This window comes from Olea europaea, chromosome 22, assembly GCF_002742605.1.
Source record: "Olea europaea var. sylvestris chromosome 22, O_europaea_v1, whole genome shotgun sequence".
Lineage (NCBI taxonomy): Eukaryota > Viridiplantae > Streptophyta > Magnoliopsida > Lamiales > Oleaceae > Olea > Olea europaea.
The window spans coordinates 2,203,640-2,217,076 of record NC_036258.1 but is presented as its reverse complement, the minus strand read 5'-3'; the positions used below and the strand labels follow the sequence as shown (position 1 = coordinate 2,217,076).

The 13,437-nt window shown below is 34.7% G+C and overlaps 3 protein-coding genes and 1 long non-coding RNA gene across 10 annotated transcripts; 3 read left to right on the top strand and 1 right to left on the bottom strand.

The window, feature by feature from the left end:
- Nucleotides 1-245: 245 nt before the first annotated feature.
- On the top strand, nt 246-1,052 carry LOC111371328. The gene is made up of 3 exons (XR_002698554.1): nt 246-430; nt 652-714; nt 874-1,052. It is a non-coding gene; the product is annotated as an uncharacterized LOC111371328 (long non-coding RNA).
- A 1,308-nt stretch (nt 1,053-2,360) lies between these two features.
- On the top strand, nt 2,361-5,978 carry LOC111371325 (putative pentatricopeptide repeat-containing protein At3g16890, mitochondrial). 3 transcript variants are annotated; one of them, XM_022993243.1, is made up of 2 exons: nt 2,361-4,684; nt 5,422-5,978. In XM_022993243.1, the coding sequence occupies exon 1, from the start codon at nt 2,429-2,431 to the stop codon at nt 4,577-4,579; it is 2,151 nt and encodes a 716-aa protein (XP_022849011.1). In that variant the 5' UTR covers nt 2,361-2,428; the 3' UTR covers nt 4,580-4,684; nt 5,422-5,978. The 3 variants fall into 3 exon arrangements, with proteins under 3 accessions (XP_022849011.1, XP_022849010.1, XP_022849012.1); XM_022993242.1 differs by having other exon boundaries at nt 2,361-4,688; XM_022993244.1 differs by lacking the exon at nt 5,422-5,978 and adding an exon at nt 5,068-5,411.
- An 88-nt stretch (nt 5,979-6,066) lies between these two features.
- Nucleotides 6,067-7,975, top strand: LOC111371326. Its single transcript, XM_022993245.1, has 4 exons — nt 6,067-6,808; nt 6,934-7,109; nt 7,448-7,673; nt 7,742-7,975. Exons 1-4 carry the CDS (start codon nt 6,730-6,732, stop codon nt 7,855-7,857), a joined length of 597 nt encoding a protein of 198 aa, XP_022849013.1. The 5' UTR covers nt 6,067-6,729; the 3' UTR covers nt 7,858-7,975.
- Nucleotides 7,976-9,246: 1,271 nt separating this feature from the next.
- On the bottom strand, nt 9,247-13,437 carry LOC111371323. Of its 5 annotated transcripts, none has more exons than XM_022993239.1 (5): nt 13,164-13,437; nt 12,389-12,551; nt 12,235-12,293; nt 10,277-12,104; nt 9,247-10,044 (listed from the first exon to the last, which is right to left on the bottom strand). In XM_022993239.1, the coding sequence occupies exons 2-5, from the start codon at nt 12,495-12,497 to the stop codon at nt 9,374-9,376; spliced, it is 2,667 nt and encodes an 888-aa protein (XP_022849007.1). In that variant the 5' UTR covers nt 12,498-12,551; nt 13,164-13,437; the 3' UTR covers nt 9,247-9,373. The 5 variants fall into 5 exon arrangements, with proteins under 5 accessions (XP_022849007.1, XP_022849008.1, XP_022849009.1 ...); XM_022993240.1 differs by having other exon boundaries at nt 13,170-13,437; XM_022993241.1 differs by having other exon boundaries at nt 12,389-12,526; nt 13,170-13,437.

Sequence of the window (13,437 nt, the reverse complement as noted above, 5' to 3'; positions counted from 1 at the left end):
GATGGTTTGGTCTAAAGAATAAACCTACACGTACAAGGGCTTCTCACAGGAATTTCACAGAACACTCACTAGGAAAGTAGGTCCCATGCCGGACCCCATGTAATAAAAAATTCCAAAGACAATGCTGACCCTGTTTACTGTGAGAAGCCTGTAAGGGTTCTGTAAAATGAAGACCTGAAGGTGTAGCAAGCTTCTTGGTCTAACACTATCGTTTGCTTGCCCCTGTGCAAAAATTATTAAAGCTTGGTTGTCTATTTTGACACGTCTATTCATGATTAATTTGTTCTCAATTTAAAACAATTGATATTGAAATATAGAAAGAAAGTCGAAATTAAAATCTTATACATTGTAGCGTTTCTAAATGTTTAATGCATGGATGCAGGATCATGAGCGTGCCTTCTTCGACTCGGCGGATTGGGCTCTATGCAAGGTATTAATCCGATGCCATTTTAGCATTTTATTATGAAAATAATTAATAAAACTACATATCTCTACATAAGCAATAGAGATACCCTCATAAGCCTTGCAAAATTATTTCTTTATTTTTTAAGTAATACATATTTTACCAACCCAATGGAAATAAAATAATAGAAATAAAGGACTTCATAAGTTTTTATTATTAAAAAAAAAACACTTTGCTTAAATTATCAGCAAGGTGCAGGAGTTGATCAACAATCAATGGTGGCTATAGAGACATTACAACCAAAATTACAGGTAAAATATTTTATTTTTTATTTTTTTTATTAAGTTAATAAATTTAATAACTAATATTATATACTAATAGTATTAATATTCCTTTTTTATATATATTTAGACATGAAATATTTGTTCAATTGGTAAAATTCTCAAACTTGAAATATAATTATTGTGCAGAAAACGCCCCATCAGCAACTACCACCTCGGAAGCCCGCTTGTGCAGACAACTATGGCAGCTCCTAAGTGTACTAATGTGTTTTGTTTAAGATAATATTATGATTTGTAATTAATCAAGAGATTTAAGAGTTAGACCCTCGACTCGGCTGAGTTACTCTATAGACTTATTTTTAAAAACATTATCCATCCCAACCCTTCAAGCTAAATAATACAACAAATTATCCTTTAAAAAAAAAAATCTTTAAATTCTTAATTTATGCAATTAGAATTTCACTATTTTTCTACGACAAATAAAATGTAAATAAATATTATTAGTTTTTAAATTGAAGTGAAGAAATTATTCACTTTTTAAGTACCATAAGTTACTTTTTATGAAATAATTAACAAATTCATTTACAATTAGTTCATCTCCAACTCTCACACCAAAACACCATATTTCACCATTTTGCGTAAAAAATTCACCAATACCATAATTTGCACCATTTTAGTGGTTAATATCCTTTATACATTTCTCTTCCATTTTGTACCAAATTTTTGTTAAGGATGTTCGTGTTCATTTTTTGTCAGACATCAAATTTTAATTCTTCATTTTTAATTTTTTATGTGCATTGTAATAAATTTTAATTATGTAATTAATAATAATTAAGGAACGAATTAAAAGAAAAGTATTAAAAACATTTTAAAATTTAACAATAACAATTATTTAAAATTAAAATGAAAATCATCCATTTGAAGAAATTTTTGCTCATCCTAGACAAGTCAAGGATAAAGATACTCACATTATGCTTTGAAATGCATGAATTGATCATTTTGGGAATAAATATACAAATTTCGAGAATTAAATGGCAACACTAATTCGATTTTATAATATCATAATATCGAGATTCAAAATGTATTGAATTTTTTTTTTAATAGTATGATTTAATATTTTCTTAGTCGTGATATCCCGTTTGGCCCCCGTTAATTTACATTTCATTACATTCTATTTTTCTCTCTCCTATTTCCAGCCATACAATCTTCCATAAAATAATATTACGCGTAAATCGAAAATTTTTCCCTCTTTTTCAACCACTCATTTTTCAAAAAAATACTATTTCACCAATTTACATTACCAAGAAATGGGGGCCAAACAGGGGCTTATATTAATTGTACTACATTTTTTAAATTTTATTAATGAATTTGATGTTTTCGTTAGCCAGCCGTAATTATATATTTACTAATTTGTGTTGCAATAAAATAAATAAATAATTTTTGTTAAGAAATAAAAAATAAAGAAAATGATGAAATACTATTCATTTTAGTGTATTTGATTGGAGATAATTTTTAATTTGGTATAAAATTTAGTGTAAAATAGTGCAAAACTTATTGAAAATTTTGGTGTAGAATTGAGGGTGGTCTTACACCTAATAAAAACGTTATTCATTATCAAAATTTACTTCATAATTATAAGTAAATTTTTCAAGGGCAGGCAGACAAACATGAATACCAAGAAAACCCCCTGTTGTATAAACTAGCAGACTACAAACATCAAGTGGCAAAGGGCTCATGAGAGACTATGAGAAAGTTTTCATCTTTGGCATCTAGGGCTTCACCTGCAACTCCAAACCTTCAAATTCACAAACAGAAACAACCTCAAAATTCGAAACCCTCAAATTTCAGCTCTTCAAATAATCTTGGTCAAAAACCCAGTAATATCTACAAATTTGAAGCCACTTCTACAGGTAAGCCTCAATTCAAAGACTCGAACTTTAAATCAATTTCAGTTTCACGGACTCACATTTATAGTAATAAAGGCAAATTTGATGGAAAACCCGTTGATCATCAATACCTTGCTGAAGTTCTATCAAGAAATGATTGGTTTTTGCTGCTAAACCATGAGCTTGAGGACAAAAGGGCCAATTTGAATACTCGGATTATACTTAGTATTCTGCAAAATCAAGAAAACCCACTACACGTTTTGAGATTTTATATTTGGGTTTCGAATATATGCCCTCAATTCGCTAAGAATCATCTGATTCATGGCACTTTAGGCAATATCCTTTATAGGAAAGGCCCGGTTTTGTTGTCGGCTGAACTGATCAAGGACATTAAGAACTCTGGGTGTAAAGTTACTCAGGATTTGCTCTGTGTTCTGCTTGGGAGTTGGGGGAGGTTGGGTTTGGCAAAGCATTGTATCGAGGTTTTTGAGCAGATTTCTTATCTGGGCCTTATTCCTACTACTAGGTTGTATAATGCAGTGATCGATGCATTGGTGACATCCAATTCGCTTGACTTGGCTTACCTTAAGTTTCAGCAAATGGAGGTGGATGCTTGTATTCCGGATAGGTTTACGTATAATATCCTCATACATGGAGTCTGTAAGATTGGTGTGGTAGATGAGGCTCTTCGCTTAGTGAAACAAATGGAGGGGTTAAAATACTCACCCAATGTGTTCACGTATACTATCTTAATAGATGGCTATTGCAATGCCAAAAGAGTAGACGGGGCATTTGGGCTTCTTGATAGAATGAAGAAAACGAATGTCAAACCGAATGATGCAACATATAGATCACTCGTGAATGGGGTTTTTCGTTCTGTACCTGTTCTCGAAGCACTGGAATTGTTATCGAGATGGGTGGATATGGAGCCTAATTTGCCTAAAGTGGTTTATGATACTGTACTTTATTGCCTTTTTAATACTTCTTTGCCGAAAGATGCAGCTGTATTTTTAAAAAAGGCTGCAGAACGAGGTTATAATCCTGGTAGTTCAACATTTAACATTGCAATTACCTGTTTTATTAAGGGATTGGACCTTGATGAAACTTGTCAGATATTTGATTATTTTCTTAAGCAAGGTATGAAGGTGGATTTCAATGCTAGTCTTGCGCTTGTCGAGGCTCTGTACAAATCAGGAAGAGAAGTGGCAGGAAATAAATATTTAAGTCTAGTTCTCCAGGATGGACTTGTGGTAAATGTATTCTCATATAACATGGTGATTGATTGTCTCTGCAAGGCCAAAATGATGAACAGAGCATCAGAAATTTTCACAAGGATGTGCCAAAGAAATGTTCTACCCAATCTTGTTACTTATAATACCCTTATTGCGGGGCATTGCAAGGTTGGAAATGTTGTCAAGGCACGAGAGTTTCTGTTGATGCTCATAAGGCATGACTTTAAACCGGATATTTTCACTTTTAATTCAATAATCAATGGTCTCTGCCAAGTGAACCAGATTATTGATGCTTTTGATTGTTTCTCAGAAATGGTGGAGTGGGGAGTAACTCCTAATGCTATTACATATAATATTTTAATTCGCTCACTTTGCATTGCTGGGGATGTTTCTAAAGCGATGAAACTATTGAGAAAGATGCAAGATGATGGAATTCAGCCTGACATTTACTCCTTTAATGCTCTAATTCAAAGTTTTTGTAGAATGGATAAAGTTGAGAAGGCACAAAAGCTTCTTACAAGCATGTTGACACTGGATTTACATCCTGATAATTTTACTTACGTTGCTTTTATCAAAGCATTGTGTGGATCTGAAAGATATGATGAAGCTAAAGAGTTGTTTCTCTCAATTGAAGCAAATGGGTGCATCCCTGATGCTTATTTATGTAACTCATACATTGATGCCTTGATTAAGTCAGGCAGAGTTAAAGAAGCCCGAAGTATATGGTTGAAATACAAAAAGAAGGGAATAATGTTAAAACCCATTCCTGTTAAGTAGCGTGCTACTGTGGTGGACGATTATAAATCACACACAAGTTTGCTTTGAATGCAGATACAGATACTAAATACATGGCTGCAGTTTATGTTCCATACTCTTGAAATTGTAGGTTTGTAATTTTGCATCTTGACAAGTATTATTCCATCTTAAATTCTTGCTTGCATTTACCTGTGTGTTAGTCATTGATGCAATACTCTTAACTGTATCTAGTATTATTAGTTGTCTGTATATTTTAACATTTGATGTTTCTTTACAAGGTATTCAACATTTTAACTCAAAACTTGTCAACTATTACTAGATTTTCCCACTCTTGTTATGAAAGAAATGTTAGTTAAGGATATTAGTGGACACGAAGTTAATGGCTTACTGAATTATCAACAATGAGCATTATTTCATGGGGCTTGTCATGAATTCTTTATCAAATTAAAAGTTTGTGATAATTTTTCCTGATTCATATAATGATTAGTACGCCTTACAATGTTTTGTAGAATGATGAACTTGCAGTTCTGCTGTTTTCCAGATGCTTATCATTTATCTCATATATGTTCATAGTTTCATCCTCCATCACTAAAAGGCTTCTTATTTGTGGGATATCATGATGGAGTTGTTTCCTTCAATTAGGTCGTGAATTATATATTTATATCAAAAAAGCAGATGTGTTTTAATATATATTTGAAGCGAGACACTTAATAATGCTTTTGTTTAATCTAAAAAATATAATCTTGAAAATGCTTGTTTTCTTTATGAAGGAAATTAACTGATGCTGGGTTTGTGAGTTTATTTAGTTGAAGTCATTTCAAAGTAATTGGTTCTGTTTTTGACATTTATGCTGTATTTAACAGCTTTCTGGGCATCAGGAATGTCTCCAAAGCTGCTGTCCTTGTCTGGGTAATGATTTGGACAAAAGTTGTGAAGAGAAGGTCTCTTTTTATACTTGGTTGAAAAGGGCAGTCATTCTTAGAGAGACTCACTTGAACTTATGACAAAGAGAGCAGTCGGGAATTCTGCTCAGGGATCGAGATTCAAATCTAGCTTAGAAGGATTAATGCAGATGGTGGAGCAAACAGTTGTCCAGATGCAATACTGTCAGTCAGCATTAAGGAATACAATCATGGAGGATACATGCAAATAATGGCTTCAGTTTTCAATTGATTCGGTATAAAGTTTGTGTGTCATCTTTGGGGTTTAGATTTCCTACTGTGACGCCATTCTGGGGAAGATTTGTGCAATGATAGTTAAATTTCTTTCTAACCTTGATAACATTTAGACGAGGAAATTGAGTTAATCGTTTCTGATGTAATTTACCTGTTATAGGATATGTAAACTAGTGTTGGACAGGAAGATTTTGAATAGATTGGACAAGATGCTTACTACACTAAATAAATTGTTCTTTCAATTTTCTTCAGAACTTCGACCCCCTGATATTGAATCATGGTTAAATTTTTCAGAATATGAAGTGTTTTTCACAATGTCTGGTGCTCAGACTGGAAGAAATTGGAAATAATTCGGTGCTAAAGTAAAAGCTTAAGAGCCCCTTTTTTCTACTGTTTCTTTCTTGAATATTAGTGTTTGCACAGATCGTGGTATTTACAATTACAGGTCGGTTGTATTTGGTGTTTGAATTTTGGAAAGGGGTGTGAACCACAGGTACCATCATGCTTGTCTAGTATGCAGTATTGGACAAGGCAATAGGTGCTAAAATCCTGACAATGCTCGTTTTCTGATTAACATGCCTCTCGTTGTTATCTATAAGAAGTTGCTTGTTGATGAGAAATGAGGCTAGCAAAATATTATTTATTCTGGAAGGTTTGTGAGGATAGGTTTGATTTCTAGCTCTCCATACACAAAAGTCTGCATGAGTTGGTAAGATTTGTCCAACCTTCTTTCTTATAGTCACCTCTATTTTTATCCAATTTTAACCAAAATTTACCTATAGACTATGTTGATTAGACTATCTTCTTCTATAAGATTGTTAATCATTTGAACAATGTATCATTCTAATTTATTGGCATTAGCTCTACTTTTGAGAATGTTGCTGATTCTAGAAAATTACTAGCCATCTGTTAAAGGGGACTTCTATATTTGTATATATAGATGTAATTATGCATACAGCCTAAATCTGTCCCTTCTGTCTGTTTAATCTGAGTTTAATGGCATTCTTAGTAACCTCGAAGTGTTGGTTTTTGGCTACAGTTGTGGTATACAGCTTTGTTTTGTCGTTGAAATTAGGTACGGATTTGAGTACTATCAAGTGCTATTCAATCCTCCCTACTATTCAATTATGTTATTAATTGTTTTTCAGGCAGAAGTTTTTTATTCATTGGTGTTGATGTTTTTATTGCTACCTTTGACAGGTAAAGCATACGAAGATCATCCTCATTTAGGTGCTGCAGGCGTAATTGCAAAGGAATTCTTGCCTAAAGCAGAAGATGAAGGAGAAACTGATCAGTATTTCCCGCAAGCCGGGATAATAAACACCAATCCTGCTAATATTGTTGACAAAGCCCTCAAATGTTTCCACGATAAGAATGTAAGTAATAGTCGCCTCCACCCTCACCACCCTCCCGAACAGCTTACGAGCTACAACTGACAACTTGTGCAGCCCACCAACAAAAACTAGATGTTGATTTGAGTATTCTTATCTCCATTTTAAGATTTTTCTTCTACTTAAGGATTTTTATTGTCCAATTTCTCAATATTTTGCGTTAATAGATGGGTCCGTAATGCCTATTTATTTGTTTTCACAAGCGAATCAATAGAAACTAGAAGGTTGTTCGTGAATTCCGTGTTCTTCTCGTTTTCATATATGCTCACAAACAGTTTGAGATGTCATTTAATATCATCTCTCTCTGATCTAAACATATGCAGATTTACAGTAGCTGCGATGAAGCTTATAGACTAGGCCAAAGTGGAGAACTCAATGTTCCACCTGAATACACAGATCAGTACTGCAAAGGACCATGCCTAACTGAGACACACCATGTGCTAGACTGTTTGGACGGCATCGTGAAACACTTTATATTCTACAACAAGGCGGCGCTAAGTGCAGTGCGAGAAAGTATCAAGACAGGATGTAGTTATGGTCCTAAACGAGGTAATACTCTATAGAACATTGTTTTCTTCATTACATTATGGATAGGTGTAATAAGATGTTTTCTGCAGGTGACTTCAGTGTGGCTGGGCACCTCCAAGTCGAAGAGAATAGCGCACGTAGAGCCTCTAAATCTGTCATATACGGGCTTTTGCTAATGTTTATGGCGTGGGGCGCATTGTTTTAACGTTGCTTTGGTTGTCGTCTATGAGATCACATTATTATATGTATTCTTTTTCATACTTACGTTGCTATTGCATATAAGTAAATTTATAGATAAGTTAAAAATCGGGCTGCACATTTTATTTTTTGTGTTTTCAACTGTTTCTGCTAGTATGGTATTAAAAAAATGCAGTCAACTTAAAACAGTTCAACTGAAAACTTGACTATCAATTTTCTTAGGTACACCAATCTATTATTTGTTATGGTCCTTGTGGAATATTTTGCTGTCTCAACCATTATTTATTGCTATAAGTATTATGAATTTCCACTGATATTATGTTAGTTTTTCGATAGTTAGTTCTGCGTCTGAAAGTTAATAAAATTTACTTTCAAATTTACTTTTTTAACTTAAAATTTTGGAAAGTTAGATTAAGAGACTGTTTGGGAGTGATTTTGAGAATCAATTTTTTGACCGTTAGGAAAAAAGTGGGGTTCACCTGTAAGAGAAGAAGTCAAATATAACGGTTGGAATAGTGAAATAACGGTCAAAAAATCAATTTTTTGAAGGAAAAAATTGCTCCCAAATAGGCTATAATTGAAGTTAGTAAAAGCAACTTTTACCTTTTTTAAGCATACACATGACTGAAAAAACTAAGAACATAATGCCAATAATATCATATATTTCAGTTGAAAAATTTTGGCAAAATTATCTCGAATATATTCTCAAAAGAGTGACGAGAAAAAAAACCTTCAAAATTCAGAATGCTCTATTATTGAAATATACTACTTATGATTACAAAGACCATTTCAAGAATCACATTAGAGATGCCAAAATGACTCGCCCCCGACGGGGCGGGAACTCGTCCCGTGAAGAAGTAAATAGAAAAAAAATGTACACATTTTTAAAACACCAAAAAAATATTTGAAACGTCAAACAAAAATTAAATTTAATGCCATGGCAATGGAAGTTGTTACATACCCCACTTTTCAGCATGCACGCATATAGGGGGAAGCCGACATTCATGGACTGCAGTAGGGCTTGCGTTCAATGAAACCTGAAAATTAGACCTGTAAATCGTGTTCCAAACCACTCAGTGGGAGCCAAAATGAAGTTTAATGTGCTTATAAATTCACCGCACGAAATGGGCGTATGATTTTGTACAATATATAATTGAAGAACAGAAACATTGGAAATATATATATATACACTATCCTTTAACCTCTCATCCAATACAGGAGCATACATAAGCTCAAAATGTAGAAAATAAGAAATAAATAAATAAATAATAGAAAACAAACAGGGCAGGCGATGGCTTGCCCTTGTCTCGAATCAGTCCCATCGCCATCTCTAAATCACAAAAAATAATTAATGATTTGTATGGTGGTCGACAAAACTGAATAGTATAATAGATAAGATTTTAAATTCTTTTTCTCCTTCATATTGTGGATTGCCATATAATTCACCTAATCAAATAGAACATAAGAATTTACAAGATAAATAGAGGTATGCAATGGTGAAGGAATTTTTTTGTCGATAGCAATTACAATACCAAAATGTCGTCAACCACTTCATCTAATAATGAAGTAAGAATCCGATCCTCGATCACTTTTCCCAGTTCAAATGCTTCGATGTCAAAGTCGAGCCATCTTCCCTGTTTGCTACTCATGTCCTTATCGACAAGTTCATCTACCATAGAATCTTTCATGCAACTCCAACTCGAAATTTCATCATGCACTTCTTTGGCTAATCTATCCATTCTTGTGACGACTGAGAGACCGTTTGTCCATATTTTACATCCCCCACTTACATAATGTCTGCATCTCGAGTCCAAACATTCAGTCACACAATCAAACAAAGCCTTTCGGCTTATTTTTGCTTCAAGTCCCTGACCATTGAAACGCCATTTTCGACTCTCTAACTGATCGAAAAGATGAGGGTTTATGATCTCACAAGCCCTTCCCAACGCGTAATCCTTTAGCATTAACTCTACGTTGCATAGTATTTCCTTCACATACTCTAGTTCCCATCCTTTAGACTTCCCAGAATCAATGGCAAATGAGGTAGTAGTCACATGGTTGTTTGCTCGAGTTCCAGCAGAAGTCGAATAAACCGAGTTTGATAACTCAGCATCACCTTCAAGTAATTGTAACTTCTTCAAAGAATACATACCAAGCACTTCTTGATCTTGAACAGAAGAATACTGCTTGCTACCTGGATTTGATAATAAGCATCCAGTTATTCCAAGATTCGAACATTAGGAACACAAAAACTCCAAATGGAAAAAAGAAAAGATGGGGGTAAGAAGCAATTTTATGAGTAATTTATGTTTCAATGAGCTCAGAAGTTACTTTTCAGAAAGTTCCTTAATCATGTTAGGCAAAAGAAGCAATTAAGACAAACAAGTTTAAGAACATCCAAACAGCTCAAAATATTATTCTCTCACCTCCTGTACTACTTTCTGCAGTGTCTGTAGAATCGAAACTTTCAGTGACAGAAGGATGATCAAGAACTGAAACTGGACTTGGGAGCCGGCAATCCAGCAAAATCTTGGTTTCAATCCCGTCGCCACGTTCATTCATCAAAGAAAATCTCGGCCCACCTAGGCCAAGCACACCATCTGTGTGAGTCCCGTCTTTGGTCCTGTTGTCATATGAAACTGTTGAGGTTCTTAACGTATTCAGACCAGGCATTGGATCTTGAAAGATTGATGCAGAACTACCCATTGTCGCTACTTTGTGTTTGGGAAACTCTACTCCACAAGTCAATTCTTTGAACTTTTGCTCCAAGAGAGTGCTCAATGTGTCACCTTCATTCACATTATTTCTAGGGAAAGAAAACTTACTCATACCATCTGAGCTCAACAGCATCCGTTTAGTTCGATAATTCTCAGAAAAGTCATCACTTTGTTCCCGAGTTTCTCTGTTCCTCTCACAGCAAGCTCCTTTCATAGGAGTAGTGAATGTAAAAGAAACAACGTCAGTTCCATTGATTTTGGTATTTTGATCCCATGTACTTTGCCAATCCATTAAAGCATTGGACTGAATCAATGTCTGCTTTTTATGCATCAGTTCGTTATTGGCAGCCTGGTTTTTCTCATATTGATAATTCCCATCTACGGATCGTTTCTTATGAGAGACTCTTTCTGAACTAGAACATGATACTGCCCTTTTATCATCTCTTGTGTCTGAACTGGATCTCCTGGTACCGAACTTAGAGTTTCCCGAGGTTTTACTAGAGTTCCTTTGCCTTACTGAAGAGGAATCTCCACTGAGCGCTTTCCCATCATGTAAGTTGGAAGCAAAGGATTTTGAATGTAATTTTCCTCTGTCAGAATTTACACAGTTCTGTTTCTGATTGTTCTGTCTGAGCACACTCGAACCACTTTGTATTGATGGTTTCTTATGTGTATTCTGTTGGCTTTTGGACGGCTGGTTTATTTTGAAAACACCATGTTCTTTATGGACCAAACTTCTGCTGCTGCCTGAGTTTAAGCCTTCTCGTTTCTGAACATTGGCCTTTGCCTGTAGTGCAAGTGAAATGGATTTTCCTTTATTTTTAAAGCTAGTCGAACATTCTTCAGAATCTGTAAAGACACCTGCTGATGTTGTGTCCATAGATTGTGCCTTGAAATACTTGGCAAAGTTAGTTTCACCTGGATTTTGAGAAGCCTCAGACAACTTTGATGAACTCTGAGCAGATTGAACCTTCTCTTTCAAATTCTTTACTTGTAAAGGAACTGATGATGACCGGTAAGGCAATTTTACTTTTCTGTTGGCTTGAGGCCCGGGCTCAATAATTCTTGCAGCTGCTTCCATAATGTAAGCAGCATCTTTAGACGGGATAAAATTGGCACTTTTGATCGGAGATAAAAGTTTGTGATGGGTGACTGGAATGGATTTAGCCGACTTAGGAGGCAAAATTTCAGTTTGAAACTTCTCCATTGGTCTGTTTATTGGCTTCTGGTTTTGCATCATAAAATTCCTAACAGAAGCCAGCTCCTTGTGTCTGTTTGAATGCGCGACTTGACTAGCTTGAGAACATTCAAGATATTTCACACGGTAACCAGCATCACGGAGAGATTGAGAATCGAGAAATGGAGAAGAGTAGGGCTCGGAGAAATTGGATGTTGGCATGGAATCCAATCCCATAAGCCTTGCAACAACCCCGGGAACCTTGGTTCCACAAAAATCCTCATCTGTAACGGATGAAGCACGGCTATAATCACTACTACCTCTAATACTTGAGCCAGCTATCATTTCATCCTCGTCCAACTGGATATATACAAATGATTTATGAGTTTATATTGAAAACAATGGAAACAGAATAGACAAAATTGCTAATTACTACATCAAATCGTAATAACTCAATAAACGATGAAATAGATAATGAGTGTGTACTCACCACATGAAGCTGTGTCATTGGCGAACTTCTGTCACATATCTTTTTCTGTTTCGATCGCTCTATAAAAGGCAAAAGAAAACAATATTTAGTATTAATGAGCGAACACACAATCTTGTCATTTAAACCAATCCTATCACTAATTTCGGAATCATACCTGGAAAATCAGACTTGCTCGAAAACAGTTTCTTTCGAGATTTTGCATTCCAATCAAACATCTGGAAGAAGCCACTTCCACTTTTCAAACCTTGTTTCTCCATCCCCATAGCTAGATACAGACTTCGTCGTGACAATTCTATTTTCACAAACCGCAGAAATCACTGCAGAGACGAACAATGCTTCTACACCTAATATCAATTTGAAATTCAACGAGGCCATCTAAGTTTATATTTAACGAAATATAATAGCTTTAAATCAATGATTTTTTATCATCGGTTTAATTTAAAAATTCATTATCTCTAAACTAATGCACCAATTCAATCCACATTTCGATTAGATAACTGTTGATAGTGGTAGAGAGGATCGGATAGCACCCGGGAGTATGAAGGGAGGAAAACTAAATCCTTGTACTCCATTATAGTATCAAACATTGGTATCAAACAGGCACTGAGAGTTTCAAAATCGACTAGTTAATATTCAAATCAAGAAAAACACATAAATGTGTAAAACATCAAGGCAAACTTTTCGAATCTCTCTGTTATTTCAGTTCTTTATCAACAACCAAAAATCACACTAAATATTAAAATCAAGCTAATCCACACTCTAAATTATTCCGGGAACCAAATAAAACCGCCTAAATGGTCAGTGATTTACAGTAAATCCCTTCGAAATAGAAAGACAAACACAATTAAAATGATATAACTTTTCTTAACAAAGATCATTAAAAACCCAAGAAAATAAAAACTCCTTTTTTTAATTTCAAAAGAACTTACACGAACCTCTTCAAAACATGATCTTCAAAACTCTGTAACGAAAGCTATTACATTCAAGGTACATATAGAAAAATGACTGAATTTTAGAGAGAAGAGAGTGAGAATGGAAGGTTTCTTGGTGAAAGCTGCCTTGCAGAGTGATAAGTGGCCGCATGGTTGAAGAAATAAGTGAGTAGGCAAAGAAAAATAAAACTGGGTTTTAGAAATTTTCAACAAAGGGCAAATTAATTGGAAAGCTGTTTCTTGAATTAATTGGGAAAAAAGAAAAAGAAAA

Bases quoted from the DNA above. Each gene is read 5' to 3' on its own strand.
- LOC111371325 (XM_022993243.1), top strand. From the start codon at position 2,429: ATGAGAAAGTTTTCATCTTTGGCATCTAGGGCTTCACCTGCAACTCCA.
- LOC111371326 (XM_022993245.1), top strand. From the start codon at position 6,730: ATGGCATTCTTAGTAACCTCGAAGTGTTGGTTTTTGGCTACAGTTGTG. The intron at 6,809-6,933 runs GTACGGATTTGA...TACCTTTGACAG, and splicing joins TGTTTTGTCGTTGAAATTAG to GTAAAGCATACGAAGATCAT. The intron at 7,110-7,447 runs GTAAGTAATAGT...AAACATATGCAG, and splicing joins AATGTTTCCACGATAAGAAT to ATTTACAGTAGCTGCGATGA.
- LOC111371323 (XM_022993239.1), bottom strand. From the start codon at position 12,497: ATGGGGATGGAGAAACAAGGTTTGAAAAGTGGAAGTGGCTTCTTCCAG. The intron at 12,105-12,234 runs GTGAGTACACAC...GTATATATCCAG, and splicing joins CAATGACACAGCTTCATGTG to TTGGACGAGGATGAAATGAT. The intron at 10,045-10,276 runs GTGAGAGAATAA...TATCAAATCCAG, and splicing joins TGCAGAAAGTAGTACAGGAG to GTAGCAAGCAGTATTCTTCT.